At 32.0% G+C, this 24,818-nt stretch overlaps 2 protein-coding genes across 2 annotated transcripts in view; one reads left to right on the top strand and one right to left on the bottom strand.

Moving 5' to 3' along the window:
- The window catches only part of LOC126774808 (sodium channel protein 60E-like), a 181,036-nt gene that overhangs the window by 108,250 nt on the left and 47,968 nt on the right, over positions 1-24,818 (bottom strand). Inside the window, exon 2 of the mRNA XM_050496419.1 lies at positions 12,381-12,921. Coding sequence (XP_050352376.1) covers positions 12,381-12,842 — 462 coding nt within the window. The 5' untranslated portion in view covers positions 12,843-12,921. The remainder of the gene's footprint in view (positions 1-12,380; positions 12,922-24,818) is intronic.
- LOC126774818 (zinc finger protein 608-like) overlaps positions 1-24,818 on the top strand; it is a 361,874-nt gene that overhangs the window by 321,764 nt on the left and 15,292 nt on the right. The window lies entirely within an intron of this gene.

Below are 24,818 nucleotides of genomic sequence, written 5' to 3'. Positions count from 1 at the left end.
TTTTCGATTTTAAGAGGAGGTATATACGTGAAGGGTATAAAGCAAAATTGCTAATCTTTTATTTTATTTTATACGGTTAAATACAGTTTTAGGTTAAAAATAAATGCTGTATTTACACTACATTATATATTTCAAGTTGTGTCTGATCGAAATAATAAAATTTTCCCGATTGAAAAAAATCATGAAGTATCGTCTAATCTTTATATTTTACTTATTAATACTCGTAATGATATATGTATATAAATGTTAATCTAAGTCTGTCCCTCTTTCGATTTATTTTTAAAACGATAAAAACTTTTACTTAAAGAAATTGTTTCTTTCTGTGAAAAACCACATCTGTCACACGTCACCCCGATACTTCAAACATATCAGTCGCTACAGTGACTTAGTCAAGGTTTGCTGTTAAGACAAGGGAACTACGGAAAAAAAAATTAGAGTGCTTTATAATAATTATCATATTATAGTAAAAATAACTATACCATATTCTTCAGAAAAATTTGTAAAATATGTGCAACGTGATCGTTGTAGATAAAAAATCGGAGGTCTATCTAATATATATCGTGTATATATGATATTAACAAATAAAACATATAACAACATACATACTAACCTTTATATCAAAGTAAATAAACTAACAAACAAAAGGATTTTTGTCGGTGACACTGTGTAAAATATTAATTACTTAAATAGAATCTGAAAGGTTTATATTGCAGGAAAATTGGAATCCGACTGAAAATTCGAGTGAAATCAATGAAATAAATTTCTGTTGAAATTCAGCATATAATACAATGAAATATTAATAATCAATTTTGAATATGTCTGCTGATATGAGGTATGTCTGATCACACTCAAACTTTATATATATTATAAATATTTTACTTTAATTAAATATAAATGTTAATTTTGAAGTAAGAAAATTATATTAATATTTTATAATAAAAAGCACTATAGGACAGTGTTCCTTTGTATTAGTAAAACTACGACTAGACTACTACTAAGTTTAACCAAAAACATTAGTAAATTAGTACGGTGTTTTTTTTTTATAATGTTATCTTATATTCTCCATAGACGTGTTGTCCGTGGCTTTATTGCAGTTTCCTATCAGTTTATAGTTTGGTATTTTATGTGCCTACATGTTTTCACGGTCCAAATTATATATATATAAGTGGGATTCCAATCCTAGGCTAGCCTGTATGGTGTTTGGCTATGAATTTCCTTGGTAGTCGCCATTTGTAACCTATTCACCAGTTTCCTCGCAGCGTCATCACTGTCGTCGGTGTAGTATACGAAGTTCTCCGTGTGACGCGTTATTGCAACCACTGCATGGGATACGCTGTCGTGCAATTGTAGCACGGTGGATTTAACTCTATAATATTTTGCTTAATTGAGAAAGGGGCCAGCGACCAAAACTGTCAAATACATAACTTACTTATTTTTTTTATTTAAACTTGTTTATAACTAACATACTTGATTTCAAAATGAAATTATAAGGAATATTTAAAACATTTTTCAACCCGTTCATGCAGACGTGTGGCGCATAAAACATCATAACGGTTTTGAATATCACCGAGCTACGCGATATCGCAGTTCTATTTTATGTTTTTGTTACATTATTCGTTCGCACTTCGGTATTTTTAGTTAAAACGGCACAAAAATGTACAGATAAATCAATATAACTAATAAATCCGTTGAACTTTTTTAATATATTCAGTTTAAGAGGATTTATTAAATGTTTTTAATGTTTATTTTAACACTTTATAATACACACGTATCTGAAACAAAATACATACAAACATTTTCAAAAGAGAACTAATTATAAAAATAATGCTAATCTCTTGAATATAATTATTTTAACACACAAGAATACTGACAAAAAATAATGCCCTCCAGACCGATTTCGGCCACGGCGGCCAAGAGAATTAGCCAACAGCGCAGGAGATATTATTGTGCACAAGTGTGTGCGCAAACACAGGTGCTCTATTCTCTAACTCTCATAATCCGATGAGACGGTTTTACGTGGTTTCCGAGACACGGGAGTGTATACACTTCCAGCTTCCAAACTCCGAGTTGTTACTGAGAATTTTCTAAAAAACCTAATAACCTTTTATTGGCCCGACCTGGGAATTGAATCCAGGACCTCCGGGTCTGTGGCCTCACATCAAGCCACTAGACCAACGAGGCAGTTATTGACATTTTGGAATGACAGACTTCATTTAACTACGGGAAGTCAAGATAATATATTTTCTACCCTCTTCGCTCTGGTTCAGTTTTCTCTTTGAGTTTAAATGTGTCTAGTATTTTCTACTAAAATAAGATATTTTTTTTATTTAACTTAAGAAAGCAGACTTAGCTTTTAGACATTAGCACTACAAAACGTGCAAACCACTACTTGCAACCATGGAATCTAATAAGTTATCTCCTTAGTTGTAATTACACGAACTCGCCTGTTCTTTAAACCAAAATACAGCAATTTAAATATTTGACAGTAGAATAGGGAAATAGTGACTGTCCCAGATAAGGGTGCACCAATAAAAATTATGTTGGTATACCTAGTATAGTTTTTTATTTGCTTATTATTTTATTGCGTGTGAGATGAATTTTATTATGTTTTCAATGATTTTTCAACATGAGATCGAAATTAATTTATAGGCCAAGCTACTTTGTATTTTTTTTTTTTTTTTTTTTTTTTTTTTTTTTTTTTTTTTTTTTTTTTTTTTTTTTATTTAAGTTTACAAAACTGACTTACAACTAGTGCATACAAAATAAAATCTACGCTAAACAGAGTGTTAATAAGTTGCAGTCTTCTGGATGTAAACCTAGCATGCTTTAAAAAAAACATATTTAACAAGAACAGTACTTGTGCAATTACTAACTAGTTAATTATTTAATTATTACATAAACTAATGTGATTTTGTTTTAAGTTTATTCTTAAGAGAACCAACAGATTCACTAAAGACATCTAGGTGTTGACGACTACAATTCGCAAGCGAGCAAATACGGTAAATTGGCGAATGTTGACCAAGATTTGATTTGACATCAGGTAGGCTAAATATTTTACGATTTTGTAAACGGCTACCTTGACGCGGAATGTAGAAACTAATTTTAGCAAGTAGATCAGGTGCATCAATATATCCGTGCAATAATTTGTATAAAAAAAGAAAGTCAGCAGCTTCTCTTCTATATTTAAGAGTTTGCACTTTATAATTAATTAGGCGTGCATCGTAAGAGTTAAAATTCTTAGCATTTAGATCTGTGTACGCTAAGTAATATAGAAAACGTTTTTGTACACGTTCTATTCTATCAGAGTGCACCTCATACCCAGGACTCCAAGCAACTGAACAATATTCTAGGATACTCCTTATTATACTATTGAAAACTAATATTGTCAAGCTTGGATCTTTAAAGATTTTCATTAATCTTAACACCAGACCAGATACTTGCGAGGCTTTTGATATGATGTAATCAATGTGATCTCTAAAGCTTAAGGTGTTATCTATTATCACCCCGAGATCCCTTACACTCGTTGACTCCGTAAGGGGCGTACCGTCGATGTAGTAAGTGTGTTTTAGTGGTTTTCGTTTTCTACTAAATGTAATATGAACACATTTATCCTTATTTAGAGTCATACGATTTGCAAGACACCAACAAACAAGGTTGTCGATGTCACTTTGCAGGATTTCTATATCCTCTGGTGATTTAATTTCCCTGTATATTTTTAAATCATCTGCGTATATTTGATATTTGGATTTAAGTACTTTTCCAACATCATTAATGAAAACAAGGAAAAACAAAGGTCCTAGGTGTGACCCTTGCGGTACACCAGAGGGTATATTACATTCGAGAGATTTAAAACCTTTCATGGCAACTAATTGGGATCGATTCTTTAAGTATGACTCACACCAACGTAACAAGGAACCATGAATACCCATACATTCCAATTTGGTTAAAAGAATGTCGTGGTGGACTAAGTCGAACGCTTTTTTAAAATCCAGATATATAGCATGTACCTCATTATTCTTATCCACAGCTTCAGAAATATCAGATATGTAACTAACTAGATTAGATGTTGTGGATTTATGTGGACAAAAGCCATGCTGGTATGAATCAAAGTAAGGTTTTAAATGAGAATACATCTTTTTTTGAATTAGTGACTCAAAAACTTTCCCAAAAGTAGATAGTATGGATATTGGTCTGTAATTAGTTATATTATTAATGTCTCCAGACTTATGAATTGGTGTTATATAAGCAACTTTCCATTTAGCTGGGAATATTCCCGATTGAAGTGATTTATTATATATAGTTGTAAGAGGGTTAACTAAAACTTTAGCACAATTTTTAATAAATATAGGTGGTATTAGATCGGGTCCCGCCCCTTTATTGCAATTTAAGGCTAGAAGCTGTGTTTTAACCTCATGGTCTGTTACAGAACATTTGGCGTATGTGTTATTAGTACATTTAATACTAGTTAAATATTTTGGGTTGAAAGGTGGTAACTTATGTGTGGTATCATAGATCGACTGAAAATTATAGGAAAAAAGATTACATATTTCCTGTCCTCCTGTAGCTTTTCTATCATTTAATATCATTTGATTGGGAATCGACTTAGAATTGCATTTTCTGTCTTTAAAATATTTCCAAAAGTATGTAGGGTTGTTACGAATATGGTCTGATATATTTTTTTTGAAGAAATCATAGCATTCAAATATCATTTCGTTTGAGCGATCTCTTAGGAGATCATAAGTGTATTTATCCATAGGATTTTTATACTTCTTGAATACTTTATGATATTTTGATTTTTCCTTAAGAGTACGTATTAGAGAACGTGAATACCATATGGGATGCTTGCCATCACGGGGTTTGGATTTTGGGGTATTTTTGTAAATAGCATTTAGTAAAGTTTCATAAAAAACTTCTATCATTTCATCTACAGAGCCACAATTTTTCCATAAATGTGCCCAATCAATCTTTGAAAGTTCCTCAATAACAGTATTATAGTCGCAAAAAGCAAAATTATATTTAGGTTCAGTGTTACTTTTAAGATAGTGTTTTTGAGTAGAATACTGTAGGTCTATTAATAAGGCTGGGTGATGACAATCAAGCGGAACTAAGGGTTTTTCTTCAGATACCGTAAGAAAAGATGGATGTGAGCTAAGTACTAGGTCGAGAATTCTATCGTTATTATTAGAAATTGAGTTGCATTGATGTAGGTTGCAAAAAAATATTGTGTCAATAAATAAAGAATCCACATTATTGTTTGTACGTACAGGTATTAGACTACGACTGTAAGTGCTATATTCCCAGACAATATTGCTCAAATTGAAATCCCCAATCACCACGTTTATTGTGCCGTCATCTGTATTAGAGTTAATAACTTGTGCAGTATTTTTAAGAAAGTAATTAAGTTCCAACTCCTTTACTGGAGGTGGAATATATACACCACAAATATTAATTTGAGTACTTTGACCTATTTTAAATGAAACCCAAAGATCTTCACATACAGATTCCCAAGTGATTTTTCTCAGACTCTCAAACTTTTTGTGTATGGCAATTACAACACCACCACCATCTTTCAAATAAGATGAAGTTGTACTACGATCGCGCCTAAATACTGAATATCGAGTGTCAAATAATTCATGATCAAATATTGTATCATTCAGCCAAGTTTCCGTAAGAATAATGACATCATAATCACAACAGAGAACAGATAAATAGAGGTCCTCAGTCTTGGTCCGCAGGCCCCTCACATTTTGATAAAAAAATTTAATTTATATTTGTAAAGAAATAAATCGTTATCTGTCTCTATTTAAATTATACTAGTTTTTAGCCACGGTTTCACACACGTGTAAGGAGAAGGAAAGGAAGGAGTCTTATGTCCTTTTCTGTAACACTGACAACGTGTATACAAAATTTCATGATGATCGATCGAGTAGTTAAGACATGCAATCGTAACAAACAAACATACTCACTTTTGCGTTTATAATACTAGTTAAGAAGTAAGGATTCTTCATGAAAATTAGTATAACTAAATTTATTATTGTTTCCTATAATATTTGTTGAACTCGATAAGCATTGAAATCACGTTGCTCATGCGAACAGTTTTTTTGTAATGAATATAATTTCACGATAAATTTATTCACCGTAAATCCTTAACGAGAGCGCTGGAAAACTTGGGGATCATTCATTTTCTGTTCCTGTTTCCACCTTCCAACTAGAGTCTCATTCTCGTAGACTTTCTTGTTTGTTCTTGTATTTAATTAAAGTAAATTAGGATTAATAACACTTTCACTGTAAAATAAATAAATTTGAAACTATATTTTTCTATTTATTAAGTGTAAGTATGATATTTAAGTATATATAGTATATAATTACCAGAATATTTATTTTACTATTTCAATTTGATGTATGAACTTTGAACGTTTTATTTAAAATATCCATTTAAAAAAAAGATTTTGTATTTTTATTAGAGCAGAATGCCTATAACCGGTTAACCAAAAAATTTTTATTTTTAATTAAATTAAACAATTGAAAATATAATATAATGAAGATCATACAATGTTATTTAGATTGTTGATCGCACGCTCAGTTTTTATTGTAAAGTACCAATCACCGTTGCCGCGCCGCTCTTGATATTCTGCTAACAGGCCATCAGCGAACAAACACATACATATTATGTAATTACGTTGATATGCTTGTGTATACATCACCCTTATAGTCTAGTGGATAGGGCGAGAATACACAGATCATATTAAGGTTGCGAATGTACCATTGCTAGAAAACGCTGTTTATAGTTAGATCTTTTTTTATATAAAATAGTTAGGCGAACAGGCATATGGATGACCTGATAGACATTGGCACAAGAAGTATTAACCATTCGTAATATTGCCAATGCGCCACCAACTTAGGAATTAAGATTTTATGTATTTGTCCCTTTAGTAACACTGGCTCATTCGCTCTTCAAACGGGAACATAACAATTGTACAATACTTGCTACTTCGTGGTAGAATATATATTAAGTGGGTGGTACCTACGCAAACGGACTTGCACAGAGCCCTACCACCTCGTTTATATGTACTTATTAAATATGGGTATATATATGTTTATATCTTATCACATTCACTTGGTGATAGGGTTTTGTGCGAGCCCATCTGGGCACGTACCACCCATTCACCACTCATTCTACCGCCAAACAGCAATACTTAATATTCTGGTGGGTAATAGGAGTAATAGTATGGGTATTGATGGTAGGTAAAAATATCCGAAAAACCAGCTCAAAAACTAGTGGTCTGAGAGAATCATATGTCCAGCAGTAAAAGAACGAGATGGAAAATAGTAGAACCAAAAATAATAATTGTTGATAATGTAATGTGAGATAAGAATGTCGATAAAAATTTCATTCTACAAATAATCACTACTAAATTTTGATTTTAAATATTATTAATAAAAAGACATTTATTTATATTCCATAAAATTACTTTACGCAAATTTTAATTTGTTACAAAATTAATAAGATAGTCCATTGATCATAATTAATTAACTAAATCGGTTTCATATACCCGAGCATCCTCTTCATACTCCCTTCAAACTTCCTTTGAATTCAATACAAGCGTTCAATAACACCGACAACCCTATCGAACTAGTCGAAAGCTTAAAAAAGTTGCCTTAACACACCGCCAGCGATACAGAAGGCAATTTTATTCCGAAGTGGACTCGACCTCGACAACTTTCGTGAAATATTGCTAGGCATCTAAAGGCAAAGCCTATTTTAACTCTTACTGCAATTCAAATAAGGGTTATTATGCAAATAAATTTTGAAAACGGTGATCGAGCATACCGGCAGGCGATACCGAACTAGCTTGGATGAGTTCCAAAACGTTAAACTTATTTCAGTTAAAGAATTTTAAGCGATTTTGTCAAGTTAATCAATAGATTTTTTAGTGCTGGCAATACTTTTGACTATGGTAATTATTTCCGTATGTTTTCTTCCTTTTGTATTCTTTATATAACAATGTCAGGCTGAAAAAAATCGGAAGTACTCGTACACTTTAATCTACTCATATTTGTCGATACGATTTAAAACCTCTCGACTATTATAGTTTGGATGACTTCCATCGGATTATGTCTTATTCTTGTTTTATACAAGACGATATTATTTTTTTCAAATACATTATTGATTAATATTGACATTATTGTGTTTGTGAAAATGTAGTGAAATGAAAGATAGGCGGAGTCTTAAAACTATTGGCAATGAATTTTCACGCCCAGGAAGACGTTCACACCTTATTTAAATTAAATGACAAATGAATCGTTTGAAATTCTTGTATATTTTTATTTAATACTTATGTAAAGTAAAGTAGCAACGCATAACTGTTCCATGGCGGAACAAACACTGCCTGTTAATGAAAAACATTCAAAGCTTATTCCAGCACGCTGCTCTATAACACGTTGGTGAATATACATGACTTGGTCATATATAATGAATTATAAGCGTTAAGCCCTGAACTTTATGTTTCACGTGACTCACTTATTATCCGTTAGTTAAAATCAATATCAAATAATACTTTATTCAAGAAGGATTTTTAAAACATAATTTTACAAGATTACATTTCATGTATGCCTCCTTTCCGCCGCCACTCTCTAAATTCTTGTTTGTACCATACTAAAACTTCACTATATGTTATTACAATAATAAAAAATATAGTTATTTTTTTAAGAAAACTTATGTACTTATTATACTTTATGTATTTATTTTAGTACAAATTTACTTATGTTTTTTTTAATTATATTTATTTCACTAGCAATAAATTTCGATGTCTGCTGTTCGTCCCGTGACATCCACATTTTTTTAATTAAATTAAAAATAGGAGCTAGAACATAAATGTAGTAGAACATAATTTGTAATGTTTCAAAGTGAATTCTAAATATTTATTCCCCCTACTTTCGCATCCCGAATAAGTACATTAAACACGCTCTGCAGTCGGCACGTAGAATAGCTTCAAACTGTTTCCTCTTATTCGGCTACGTTTTCTCGTGTCTCAAACAAATTACACATTTCAATAAAACCTAACTATATGCTCCACAGCAAACAGAGCATTGCTTATGTGTTAGCTTTTATATAGAAATTAAATTTGTTGTTATTGTTACTCGTATTTTTATTTTTATTTTATACACAAATTCGTTCGTTTTCCGTTTTGGAGTTGGAGTTCGGAGGTTTCTTTTCGCAGGCTTACAAACGCTCCAAGGTCTATTGGCAGATTTCTATCGAATTCAGTATCGCAATGGTAAATAAAATTATCGATAAAACAAATTTATTTATTAAATTATTGTTTCAAAGAATAAAAATCATAGTAGACATGACAAATTTTCACCTGACACAACCAGTGTTTACTGAGTAAGTTTTCCTTTATCATAAAGCACGACATAAATTATAAACACAAATTAAAGGACACAAGCTTACTCGTATTAGAACCCGAACATTGCTGGTTTAAATTCAAATATTCCGACCACTGGGTCATCTCGGTTCATGATACATCATTTTATTTAAGTTAATTGCAGTAAAACACTTTCAATTGTTATTTTTACGCAAAAGCGAAACGTTTCTATATAAAAATTCCTCCCGCTTTGAACTCGTTTATTCAATGAATACTATCTATATTTCTTACTTTAAATATTCGCAAATGCAGCAAAGCTTCGATAGTCGATAAAGGAAATAACTAACCCTGTATCAGACTCAGGAGCATTCGCATTGTAGATCAATTAACTAATTATCTGTTTGCTTCGAAAAATATATATTTAAATCATTGTTAAATTTTTTTATTGTATATAATTTATTAAAATAGTGATTAGTTTTCGTTTAGTAGTTTCTATGTAAATGAAATAGCTTTGTCATAAGATTTTTCGGAACATAAATCATTTACGTCTATTTAATCTAAAGTAAGTGCATATAGTTGTACTTATTATGAATCGAGGGACTGTATAAACTGCAATGACTTATGAAATGAAATAAGGAGAAATAAATGTTTTTTTTCTTTTTCTATTAAGAAGGGTCAAACGAGCAGGAGGCTCACTTAAAGGAAATTACCTACTACCGCCCATGCGTTGCCAGCATTTAAGGAATGAGTGCGCTTTTTTCTTGAAGGTTTTTGTTTTTGTTCTTTTTTTCGTTGTAAGCTTTGTATTTCAAACGACCTGTACATAAATTGTCATTATGATACATTACTGTTACCCGTCCCGGCTTTGGCCGAATACATAAAACGTTTATAATTTTTGTATCGTAATACAAATAACCCAATTGATTTACGCACGCCAGTATTGAACGATGAAATAATTTTTATAATTCAGCCAATGTACGCAATATTTTAACGAATTATACACTTAAATTTTCCTTATGAATCACTTCGTCCATGGTGAAAATCGTATGAAAATCTGTTCCGTAGTTTTTGAGTTTATCGCATTCACACAGCAGAAAGACGACAATTTGTTTTATAATATGTAGTGATAAATAATAAACTTCTACCGACGATATTACATAAATAATACGATATAGTAATTTGAAAAAAAAATCGGTATTATATTTCTCATATACATGTATCTTATACATGTAACACCAGTTCAAATCCGGGTTAGTTGAATTTTCATATATTATTTATTTGTACTGATATTTTATCTCATTTTCGTCGCTACAGAAAAACATCGTGAGGAAATCTGTATGTGTTGAATAATTGTCTTACCTGTCTTTACAAATCTACATTGAACTAAACTAGAAACCTGCTCTTTAAAGCGAGGAAGCCTAGTAGTGGGCAATTTGCGACCTGTTATTTTAAATATTTACTTAACATTATTTATAAGTAATTTAAAACGATCGCCTTAACATAATTCTGAACTTTGCTATATAATTATTTTTAATTTATAATATATATTTTATAAAAAGTTTTTTATATAAATCTATTATGGCCGCCTTCTTACGCTACGATCAAGAATATTAATTTTCTAAGACTTTCTTGATATAGTTTGTATCCCTCGTAAAATATAAAATTACATTATAGCTTATGTAAATCTTGAAATTTGTTCTGAATAAATCGGATTCGAAGTTTTAATATGAATCCAGAAAAATACAAAATATCAAAACAAACATAATGTTAGAGTTATATTATAATAACATAGTTTCCGGCCGTGGCTTTGCCCTTATGATGGAGGGGGAGGCGGGGGGTTTAGGTGTAAAAAAGCAGCTCTCTTGGATTCAACATTGCTTAATAACAAACTTCATAGTTATCAATTTAATGCTTTAATCATAACAACGAGACAGAGTTACTGTCGCATCATACTATTATAAATAATTTTGTGTAGTTTATAGGATACTGCAAAACCGTGAAGACGTTGTCTGGCCTGCGTATATCAATTGTCTTGACGATCAGTTGGTATAGGAGTCGATTTAATGGAGCGCCATCTAGTGAATACTTTAAAAACCTTTACCATAAAAATATATTATCATAGTGATCTCAAACTTATACATCCATTTTTATAAGCTTTAAACATAATTAATGCCTATATTCCACAATAAGTAATAATTAGGCTCAAATGTATGGGTATGTTTTTACAAGTAATAGGCCGTGTTCGAAACGAAATAACAAAAACCTATTATACTTCGTGTATTACGTTTTACGACGCCGCAGTCGTTCCGAAATACTTGCATGATACTCGACTGGTCAACCAACGCAAATTGCCACTTGTTTCTCCGATCCCGGACTTTATTAAAACCCTGATAGCGAGATTAACAAAAACAATCCAATTTCGTTGCTGATAACCTCTTTCCTAACCGACTACAAAAGATAAGTTTCTATGTTCGTCTGTATATACATATAAGTTTTTACAAAATGTGAAATTTATTATTAGAACACCGTTATAAAAAATTTAAAAAATCTCATTCCGCTGTAAGTTTTTTTCTTCGTCTTATATTTTACTTATAGTTTTCAAATGTGGGATTATGGTCCTAATAATAAAAAAATCATATCCGCTTGTATTGAGTTATCACATTTCTGTATGAATAAAACTATTAATGTATGCGGAAGAGGCTGCGCCATACTTCCGATGAGGAAGCACTAAAGATCATTAAATATGCAAAACTCGAGCTAAATTACGCTCCAACCGGCTTTCGGTGATATATCTAAGCAGCTAAAGTATTCTGCATGCAAGTTACGTATATAAAGTATAAAGTGCTTGCTCCTTTCCTATCCATCACATAATAATAAATAATCTTTAAGCAGTGAACACATTCAGCTCGTTTATGACTGTCGGTCAAGAATAACGACTGCAGTGGTTATTGTTAAAGCACTCGTTAATGTGTAACGACGTCGTATAATTTTAAATAAAAATAAAAGACTCACCTCATCGTAAATAAAATTGTCGATCTCCTCAAGAGGTCGCCCGTACAGCTTCGGCGGAAACGGTTCGTACTTCCTCGGCAAACGGGCCCCATCCTCCACGCTGAGCCTTCGCCGGGGCATAAAGCCGAACTCGCGGACCAACTGTGCTCCCCGCGATCCAGCGCGCTTCGCGGACTCACGCGTGAACGGAGTGACCACCGCCCGCGGTTCGTCACTCCGTCCCACCGACTCCGAAAACGTGACATCGAGAGGAATCCGCAACTCTTCCCGCCGCGGTTTCTCCTCCTCCGCGTCGAGAGCATCACGGGACTGTGACGCGACGAGTGGCGCCACTGCCTCAGGATTGGTGGCTTCGAGTGTGCGGACGATCTCCCCCAGCAACCGTGAACCGTCTATCTCTTCTCCGGGCGAGTGCAGCGGCGCCGGCGGCGGGAACGACAGCCGCCTCTCGTCCTCCTCCATACCGCTACGTGAGCCCCATCGCCCCGGCCGTGCGCACTATTTGCGGACCGATGACGCCATTTTCGTTTAATACTGCCACCTGTAAAAAAAAACATATCAGTCGTCATAAATCACACGAAGCTATTGGAATAGCTAGTTTGTTTACAAGATCAGTGTCCGTTCTGTTGGAGATTCGGAGAAAATTCATTCGTCAGGTCATTAAAATGAGTTTTTGTTATCTCGAGGGATGATTTATTCACCAAATGTAAAGTGTCTTCCAAACTGTTTGCTATTGAAATGGGAATGTTTGAAATTCGTGAAGTGATTTTTGGTCTATGTTAAGCTCCAGCAAATATAAATAGTTAAATACTTTTAAGCGTTTCCTCAAATAACACAGGTAGTTCCAGTAATTTGAATTTCGTAATGTAAAGCCTAACAATGTAATATTATTTATATGGCCGTGACATGTAAACACGGCTTGAATACAAATGAAATCACCATCACGTCACACGTCGAAACCGAAAAATGCAAAGAGATATAACCTTTTATAGAATTTTTACAAAGTATTATAAAGATACTTAATTATAATCTATTTTTAATGTTTCCGCAAATAAGAAATAATGATTTCCGGACTTTGTTCATTTTGGGGCAAGATATCTTAAATAGGGCTACTTGCTTAATTTAGGACAAAATAAACATTTAGAATTTCTTACAAATCGTAATGAATTTTATAAATTTCTGTAACGTCTGTTGCTAACTCCTACTTTATATAATATATAATAGTAAAATCGCTAACGCGAAGCTGACAACTACACATACACATTTATTTATTTATTGAGACAGTTATACCATGAATATATTACTAAGCACTTAAAACAAACAATTAAAACAGATACTCTTACTAAGTGATAAGTCTTTAAAGATGTAAATAACATTTACCATAAAAACAAAAAATAATATAAAACAAACCTACATAGAATTTTAAAAAACAAATCTTAGCTGCTAATACAACAAAACTAATTAATTATATGCATATGATATTTGTCTAACACATGTACTTGAATAAGTTCAATTCAAACTCTCACTGTACAATTAATTCAAACATAAATTTATTAAATACTTTTTAAAACGTTTGCGGACAATAGCAACATTTATTTAATTATTTTATTTATATATAACATGTATAAGAAAAATGCATACAGTAGTATAGCGTTGTGTATTTAGTGTATAATTTATTATTTACCTTATGTATACAATAAAGCATTGAGACAGCCGTTTTATTAGCTGATATTAAAATATTTATTTTTTTGATCTAGTAGTGACGGACCCTTTGGCGGGGTTAATAGATACTTGCCTTTCACGCTGAAGGTACTTTACTGGTACTTTACTGGTGGTAGAGCTTTTTGCAAGCTCGTCTGGGTAGGTACCACCCCACTCATCAGATATTCTACCGCAAAACTTGGTATTGTTGTGTTCCAGTTTGAAGGGTGAGTGAGCCACTGTAATTACAGGCACAAGGGCCATAACATCTTAGTTCCTATGATTGGTGGCGCATTGGTGATGTTAACCATAACATTTCTTACAATGCCAATGTCTATGGGCGTTGGTGACCACTTACCATCAGGTGGCCCATATGCTCGTCCGCCTTCCTATTCTGTAAAAAAAAAGGTTGTGGGTTCAATTTCTATCCAGGGCAGACATTTGTGTGCATGAAAATGTATAAGTATGTATTTACAAAAGAAAAGGAGTAAATGTAGTATATCAGTGGTCTGGCTTCCATAGTACAAGCTCTGTTTATCTTGGGATCAGATGGCCGTATGTGAATAATGTCCCAGTATATTAATATTATTATTATTATTATAGCAGTAATTCTCAAGAGAATAAAGCCAATTGCCCAAAATCTTATTACGACACAAAATTAAAACGAAATAAAATATTCAACGTACACAATATTTTCGAAACATCAAGGACATCAAGAGTACGTCAAAATTTCTATTCTTCTTGATGTTGTCAGAGAACAGTTGTAGTTAGTGAATTGTGAATATCCATTGAGAAATAAAATAAAACAAGCACCGATCAATCAACGTTTCACCCGCGCCGGGCGCACGGCGAGAACAATGCCAAAGCTAAATGAAAGGAAAACGAAAAATAATTCACAAATTCACGACTTTCGCTTCTTTCGAACTTTAGTGGTTTGTTTTGTTATTTTATATCAGTTATTATTCAGTTGTAAAGTATAAGACAATCAGTTCTATTCTGTGTTCTTCATATTTCGTATTACTGCCGTGAAATGTTAAAAGTCCGTCTTATGATGCCACGCTATTTTGATCCGTATATCTCTTGTTAAATGTTATATTATGTAAATTTTATACTAATTATAGTCAATGTCGCATATGACTTTTTAACATTTTTCATATACAATACGTTCTTATCTATAACAAAAAACCTCACATTTATCTCTTGAAGGAAAACTTGTCATTAATGTATTGTTATTGAAATAAAATCGAACAATGAAGCCATAAAAATAACAGGTTTTTGATTCAGGTTATAGATTTTAAGCCGAAACTCAATACTAAGTAAAGACTTTGACGGCAATATAACTTATAATGCATTGTCCACACAGAATAGTCTAAGCTGCGTCCTAATGAAATAAGTTTCAGGCATAATAACTCTTTATTCTTATAACTCTTTCTTTATATAAATAGAAATAACCAAAACTATTATTACATTATAAATAACAAAAATATGCATGAATATATACAGTTCAAATAAAAACTTAGCTCTATTTAATACCAATGATTTTAAAACCAAGTTGAAACCAAACTAAGCCCAACTTATCGAAACAGAACATACATATCAGACGAAATTAAAACTTCATTTTGTGAAGTCGGTTAAAAGGCTAAAGTTTTATCTAAAAAACTCAATAAGAAATAAAATCTCAAATACTCTACTGGAAAATAACAACTTAACGTGGTAGATTTTTGATCAGAAAATCGCTGCGAGCTGTACTTGTAGTATCACTAACAATGGACGTCCCCTCATTGTTACATTGTCCACTGGCCTCATTCGGAAATATTTTTACTTAGAACGTCGTCTTTCACCCACTGACATCTGACATTAAAAAAAATCTCGATAAAGCCGCATGACGAATCATAGTTGAAATACTATGGAATATTCTCTGATTATTTTGAAAATTTCGCTTCAAAGTGAAGAGTATTTTAACAATTTATTAATTTACAAATTTTCACCCGCGACTTCAAATTATATCTAAACGTTGTTTTCAGGCTCAGCTCTCGCGTCGTGAGAAGCAACGCGTAATTTCATAATTAATACCCGATTAAGGGCGTGGTAAATGTTTTGAAAATTTCCCTATGATTAAATCTTAAAAAATAGTAAATAAATTATTTTTAAACGCGTCAAATTGAAAGTGTGGGCAGAATAAATAACATCTAGCCCAGTTTTATGATGGTGATTTACCAATCAGAGATAGATCGAACAAGTTATCTTCTATAATGTTTTCTGAATCAACCTTGATTTACTTATATTAAGAGTCGAGATGGCTCAGTGGCTGAAGCACGTGAATCCTATAAATTATAGCTTTCGAACTCGGACACATAACTGAGCTATAATTCATCTCATGCTTAGCGGTGAAATAAAATATCGTGAGAAAACCTGCATGAGTCGAATGTAATTCTATGACATATTTCTGCCAACCAACACTAGTAGCGTGGTGGATTAAACTTTCCCTCAAAGTTTGGTCAAACAGTGGAATATTTAATAATTTTTACTTTCCTACTTAATTGATTATTTTGAGATATTTGATTGTAATAGTTATGTATTACTAATCAAATATCTCAAAATAAACTATATATAAAGTATATATATATATAGTTTATATACTATATATAAAGAAATTCATCTAAACTCGTCAACTCTTGTTAACAGTTACGGAATTTGTACTGCAAATGAAAAGTCAAACGTGAACATTCGCGATGCAACAGTCCTTTCAAATTTATCCCTCGGGTACTAAATTTCCCGGCCTAAAATGCCCTGCCAATTAAACTGTGTTACTGTAGTTTCAAAATGTTTTATACGACGCTTCTATTCAGTCCGTGAATGGTCAGTAAACTCTTTATCAAAAAGTGAAATCTATATCAAGAAACTTATAAGTGTATTAATAGTCATTATACTATAAAAAGAATTTGCATTAAAGCACTAAAAATACGTTATATATGGACACTCTTATAAGAACTCTTTTAAATCGTTAATTTACAAAATTTAATTTAATTCGAAGTTACAAACGCTTCGGAATATAAATTCTACCTCGAAGACCCAACAAGAAACTCAAATTACACAGATTTGTGTATATAAGATTGATTTCTGTATTGTCATTTAACATGCTCACTATATATTTATATTCTTAATTTGAAAATACATTATTTAATTTCAATTTGCTTATTTAAAAAAAAAACAAATATCGTGTTTGCATTAATTCATTATAGTAATTTTGAATATGGCAACACCGTGCAATACACGGGAAGTAATCACTTTCATCAACGTGATAGATATGTTTACTTAATATTTGTTTATTCGTTCAAAGCTACATCGGAATAATTAACAAAAGATTCTTTTAACGCAACGTAAAAGAATTGTGACGTTGACTGTTATGCAACGGACATGTTTGGTTGAACTAATTACGATTTCCATTATAAAAACAAGAATGCAAATCCTTAAAGTTACTTAAAAATAGCTCTCTCGGGCTCCCGGTAGGTGTTATGTACAATGTATAAATTATTAGAAGTAAAATTATTATTATTTTTATAATAATAATAATATAAAGTAATAAAGTGATATATTATTTATACGCGTCACGCATACACAGTGGACTAGAAAGTGGAGACGGAGAGAGTCATGCCGTTTGCTGTCTTTCCGGTTTTTCTCGGTATAATCCACATTCCAAGCCGATGGTAGCTCTATATTGAAATTGAATTAAATATTGTAAAATGATGATTTAAAAGTACTTATAAGAGTCTATGAAAGAATATATTCTGATTTTATTTTTTGAATTTTATGATATACGATTCGGTCATGCCCCCAATGCGCGTCACTAAATGTTTCACAAAATAAAACACAAAGAAGAAAGCAAAAAAAAATATATTTCACCATTCTCATTTACAAAATATCATATAAATTACTTAGGATTTTTCGTTATAAACGATTTATTCGAATGTTCATGTTCGTTAGCAACTTCACGCTCCACGAGATACAAAAGCGTATGATGACCGTGGAATGTCGGGCATAAATCAAATAGAACAGTGCGGGCTTCGACGCCTCGCTGATTCGATTTGCGACATCACTAGCGATCGTCAAAGCAGGTCTAGACTCGTTACTGATTTTTACGTTTTTCAGGCTCATGCGATACGTGAAGAATGCGTTTGGAAAGTAATTTACAAGCGTCTCTCTCAATCTGCATCTTTCGTTTCAATATTCTATAACCTAGTTGAGTTGCATAGTCGTATGATTTTAAATTCTGATATTTAAAAGTTTAAACGAAGCTTTTTATATGTATTTTTATATGAACCACCACTGAACCCTACCACTGAATAAAACTAAAAAAAATTACAAGATTATTTAAAAAAATCGTAACTTAATTCACCTTAGGCACTGAATCCACCAAGCTACTCCAATGCAGGTAGGCAGAATTTCACACAGCACATGGATTGAGAAGGATAAATTATAAGCTCACTTTAATCACATCGAAATGCCCTAATGGCTAACTGGGGTTTGAACCCGCTATCGTTAGATTTCACTTGTTCAAAGCAAACCAGCTTTTGTTTTGTCTATTATAAGGATATTCAAATTGAATTACCATAAATTTTCAATAAAAATTGTAAGCGATTAAATTATGTTGTAAAATGAAACTTCATTACATGAACTACTCGTATTAACTCATACTATAAATATAAGTCTATAAAAGCCCACTGTTTGTTGTAACGATAACCTACCTATTCCGTTTACAATGAATTATGTAACATTTCCTTTGATATCACTTTATTCTTATTTAAACTTTCTCATTTAAATAAAAGAAATATACACGTATATAATGTTTATCACACGTCCTGCACTGGCATCTTTTTTACTTTGCCTAATACATGTATTACTTATAATTTTAATCGGAATATTTAGACATCACGATGAGGTTTCATTAAATTCTCCAAAATCAATTTACGTGTAATAAATATTTACAATACGTATTCATACATATAAATACCGACAGCAAATAATTTAAATAAATACACAATTAGCATTAATATCTATAATTATTTTATCGCACAATAAATAATTTATAATTATATATTTAAGGTTAACTTGCTAACCTTGCTTATCTTTCTATTTATAACAACGTCATATCGCAACAGCTAAGATTTGAATGTGAAATAGTCTGTCATGAAAAATCTAGAATACATTTTTTAATTGATAAAGATAAATAAAGCTAAATGATTACGTTTATCAAATTAATAGCTACAATAATGAATCCTTTGGATATAATATATATCAAAGGCAACTGTTGCGCCGTTTCTGCCAAACCTCAAATTTATCTTCAATAAGTAATAATCGGAAACTGTAATAACGTAAATCAAACAACAAGTAGACCAATATTAACAAACAATACAATAATCAAAACGCTTGTATACTCACAATAATATTATATGAAGTGATTTTGGGAAGAATGGAGACATTGATGAATTATTCGCAAATAATACAGTCGCCCACGTCCATACCAAAACGAATCTTTCTATATTACGAATGCGATAGTAATGCTGTCTGTTACGCCTCACGGTTAAACCACTGAACCGATTTTGATAGAATATGATGAGGCAAGCTTGAACCCTGAGATAGACATGGAGTACATTTTTTACCTAATACCTGCTCTTTTCCTTCTTATACGCAGGCAAATACTAGTATATAATATAACTTAATAATATAATAGAATCAATACGACTTATTTTATAATTATTCTTTCCATAATACATCTCTAATTTTCGCCCGCAGCTTCATCTGAGTGAGAGACGAGTAGGTCTTAGGTACCCTGTGTCCCTTTCTATACTCCTGATATTACTTTTGCAAAATGTAATGATGATCATATATTTCAATTTGAAAATGTAATAAACAAAAAAATTGTTAAGATAGCGATGACTTCCACTTGACGTAATTTCCGCTTCAGCAGTCTGTCTTAAATCTAGCGAATTGCGAATAAGATATAGTGCACAGTTAGCAAGCCCAGGTGCACGCTCTATTCCCCATCTCTCATATTCCGATAGGACCGCAATTCTAGATACAGACAGATGGATTTCGTACTTTCCGAGGTATATGAATGAATAATAGCCTAATTCGCAGACCCTGCAGATACGTCTGCAGCCACATGATCTACTAACGATTAGTCATCTATAAATTTAATTCGATGTGATTTATACATAGGTACTCCTTTTTTCTTTGGTAGAATATACGTTTCCAACCGGTTTCTTCACATTTACTTGTAAAATGATGATTTCATTTGCCCTAATAAAAGCAATAAAAAAATAAAGAAAATTTAATATATATATGTATATGGTATTGGTTTTAGTCTAAAAACCAGCGATTGGCTGACTTACGGTATGTTAGCAAACTCCATATTGATTCTAGTTATACTTCGTAGATGAAATAGGGATGCACTATTCCCGACGATGGTTTATTTTGGCGTGTTCAGAAGTCAAAAAATGTCAAAATTGTCTTTTAAAAGGTGATCGCAGAATGTCTGCCGTTTTAATTTGTCAAAGTATACAATTTTTTTTTTATTAAATAATTCAATGACACTTATTCCCGTTCCTAGTGTGTTTTATAAGTTTCAAAAGTTCGAAAATTCTATAAAAATTTAAGTTATTTTAGCAAAGCTGTAATTTATATATGTCGCTTACAATATTATTATACGTATATAATTGAAGCAGCAGATACAGGTCGGTTCTAAGATGTGGGCAGACGATATAATGTTTTCTCTTTCGTACTAATAAATATGTGCGATATTGACTAGGTCACTCTTCATCTCATAGGGAAACAGTATTCAGGCACTTTTGTGAGAATGATGGAAAAGGTTTATTTATACATAGGATATAAGGAATATAACACGTTTGGGTCGTACTTGTAGAAGATTAGATCTAGGATTACGGGTTCAAATCCGGCAAGCGTTGAATTTTTATGTGGATAACTTATGTTTATAATTCATTCCGTGAACAGCGGTGAAGGAAAACATAGTGAGGAAATCTTCCAAGTGTAAGTTGAAAAGCCGCTTTCAACCCGTAGTGGGGTGGAGTAGCATTTCTGTTAATGTGTTTTCTTACTGAGACGAATCTGAATAGATTAACAACACTAAAACGCTTATTACTATACAGACTTGTTCAATTTATTTTAATACAAAAAATATCTATTACGTTTTCTTAATCTTTACAAATCTATGGCAATAAATATTGACGATACTCTCTTGATATAAGGATCCTGAAAACGTACTAAAGATTAAACAATATCTGTTAAATGTAGCCGACAATCACCGTGAGTTAGTAGACGGCCTGTTCCAACTTGTTACTGTTTGACTAGCATTATCTATTAATTAATCGGACTTGTTTAGACAGGCTCGGTTGTGGTTTGTTGATAAGCAGTTTAAGCAATGTTATTTGAACCGTACTAAAGAATATCTTTATATATATATATATATATACTTGCGTGAGCTTGACGGGCTTGATATGTCTTGTTTCAATTTAGTGAATTATATCTTAATGTTAGGATACTGTTTTATTTATTTTTAACCGATTTCAAAATGTGGTTTATATATAAGCTATTTGAATTTTACGCATATTCATGTCTTTTTGTGTTTAGTTTAACGTAGTTTAATTATAATAAATAAATTTGGTCCAATCCCGACTCCATTTATTAGAAACGTACATTCAGGCTACCTCGATATAGTAAAGGGTCTGGCGAGTTTTACTGGTGGTAGAGCTGTGTGTAAGCTCTTCTGAGAAGGAACCACCCACTTATCAGATATTCTACCGCAAAACAGCAGTACTACACAGTAGTATTGTTGTATACAGGTTTGAAGGGTGAGTGAGCCAGTGTAATTAAATCGTCATCGGGTATCGTCATTTACCGTTCCATCGGATTATGACTGTTGGAGTAGAGAGTCCACTTGTGTTTATGCACACACTTATGTCCTGCGCAGTTAGTAGACTAGTCTCTCTTGAAATTGGCAGCCGTGGCCGGAATCGATCAGGAGGACATTATCAAATTCAGTGATATTTTAATTTTTCTTTTATGCTGTTGAAATATTGATTGATTTATTTATTATTTTATAATTTGTTAAGTACAAATGAAAAAAAAACGAAATCCTGTTTTAATAAATAAGAATTGAAAATATTGTAAAAAAAGTCCATGATATATTAAGTGTATTATATATTAATTGTATGATATAGATATCTGTTTTAATATCAAGTTACGATTTCTGAGACAAAGGGCACGTTTTCAAGATCAAAGCTTTTGATACTCAAGTCCGTTCAGTTTTCAGGATGTAAGAACCTTAGAGGACTAGATTTATATCTGTTGAGAGCCTTTGTGAAAGGTACAAACAAAAGTGTAACATTTTGTGTTTGCGAATTTAAAAGAAAATTAACATAAAACCTTTTGATCTGCTCAAATAATGTTCATAATACTTCAAAGGCACTTAAAAATACACAATTATAATAAAACCTTACCGAGATGATGATACTTCTTTTTTCTTTTCTTAAACCGTTGAAGGTTTTCCGTGCCAAGGCAAATATATATTTTTTAGCTGTTTTAGAAAAACCAACGGGTTTTAGGAAGACTTTATAGAATTCATTTCAAACCTGTAACGGATTGCTACATATTATTCAATGTCGTTTAAAAAGTATACATTTCAACTTAAAATAAAAAAAATCATTAAAGATCAAATTTTATTTAGCCAACAACGTACGTAAATAAATATTTTTTATATAATTTTTTTTTCAATACTCTGAAATTTTTATGAAAGTTTTACATTTATACAAGGACTTTTTACACAACACTTTATTTAAACGGCCGGAAAAAGTAAATATAATCGTTAAAATAATATATGTACGTTTTAGAGCGTCACAAATATTTCTGTTTAATTTGATACTCATTGTACATCGTACCCGGAGAATGTACGAAGTATTCATGAATATTGGTATATGAAATCGCAATACCGTGAGAAGATCCCGAGAGATTCTCGGCGTAATATTAAGCGACCTATGCTCTAACACGTTCGAATGTTAGCTTGATAAAGGAATGAATATTAGATCTCTTCGTATGGAAATTTTCCTCATTTTAACGAATCCCCTAATATATGTAGCAACAATGCGGTAACTCTCGAGATCTACCATTCATCATCGGCAAGTGATTAATTAATTTATATTTAACTCTAAAATATGGCGAGTTTTAAATGTTAAATTTGGACCTTTTTAATTTTTTTTGTAGGTAATTTAGATAATGATTGTATGCTCTTCTTACCCAACTCATTTTTACGTTTATTCAAATTCTGAACACCGTTTAATATTTCTTACTTAAATGTCCATGAAATGAGAGGACATTTCATGTTATTTATTCTATCGATAAATTTTTAAGCTTTTTTGTTTTTGATCGGGTACAACCCTTGAAAATATAATGTTGTTTACATACAATATTTCATTTTTAACTATGAACTGGATTTACCTATACAAAATCAAATTAAAAAAATATAAATTTTTCTTTGTACCTTCTTTTAATAGTAGTGAGTAGCCAGTTCACAATTTATAACATTAACATTATTACATTATCATCCTGTTTTACAAACATTATATAAATAAAACAATGCAACAAAATAGCAAAATTAATGTAAAATATGACTTAGAAGGAAAATATTTGCACGAAGTTTATTTAAAAGACTTCTTATGGATGCCAAAAATTCCAGTCACGCAATAGCCATAACGATCCTAAAAGGAATCATGAGATAGTCCTGGAAATATTCGAAGTTATGAGAAAACCATCTTTATACAAAAAAAAGTGATTATTGTTGTGTCCATTATTTGATTCATATTTATGTAATTTTTATTTAAAAAGTTAAAGCGTTAGTAATGAACACTCCCGGAAGGTTTGGAGTCTACTCCATTGCTCTGCTCCAACGCGTTTTGTAGATACGCATGTGACAAAATTTCATCTGACATATGCCAGTTCATCATGATGTTTACCTTTACTGCGTAGTACGAGATAAATTATTAACACAAATTTATGACACGAAAATTCCGTAGTGCTTTATTTGTTCTAGGCTCTTGGCCATCATGAATATATGGGAACTAAAATGTGAATATATGTAAATGAACATATAACTTGTATTACTGCATGCACTGACTCTGTATAAACTATTTTAGTATACATTGTATCGGAATCCGAAACGTACGAAACAAACATAAATATCTAGACAATGACAAACACCCGGCTTACGGCTACGGCTTACGCAAATATTTATGATGACTGATGATTGAATTTGCGACAATGCGCAAACATCAGTTGAATTCAGTAACCACTGAGCATCAATATATAAGAATTGATACGTTGTATGCTCAGATCCGGTAACAGATTGAGCCAGTGTTTTTCTTCACATTGGCTCATTCTGTTACTGGATATTCGTCACAAGGGACATAACATCTTAGTAGGAGCTAAAACAGTTAGTGGCGCATTGACTACATCAGGGATGTTTAATATTTCTTACAGAGCCAATATTTATAGGCGGTTGTAACCACTTGCCATATGGTAGCCCATCCTCCTACAACATCCTCTCCTACAACCAGTCTGCCTATCTAATAATATTTAAAAAAAAAACCATACATGCTATAGTATCTCTGTTTGTATATGTGTTTTAAAAGCATGCTTGTTACGGTTGGTAGAAGACCTATTTACACT

Source organism: Nymphalis io, chromosome 17, assembly GCF_905147045.1.
Source record: "Nymphalis io chromosome 17, ilAglIoxx1.1, whole genome shotgun sequence".
NCBI lineage: Eukaryota > Metazoa > Arthropoda > Insecta > Lepidoptera > Nymphalidae > Nymphalis > Nymphalis io.
Note: the sequence above shows the minus strand (reverse complement) of the source record. Positions and strands in the feature narration are given on the sequence as shown.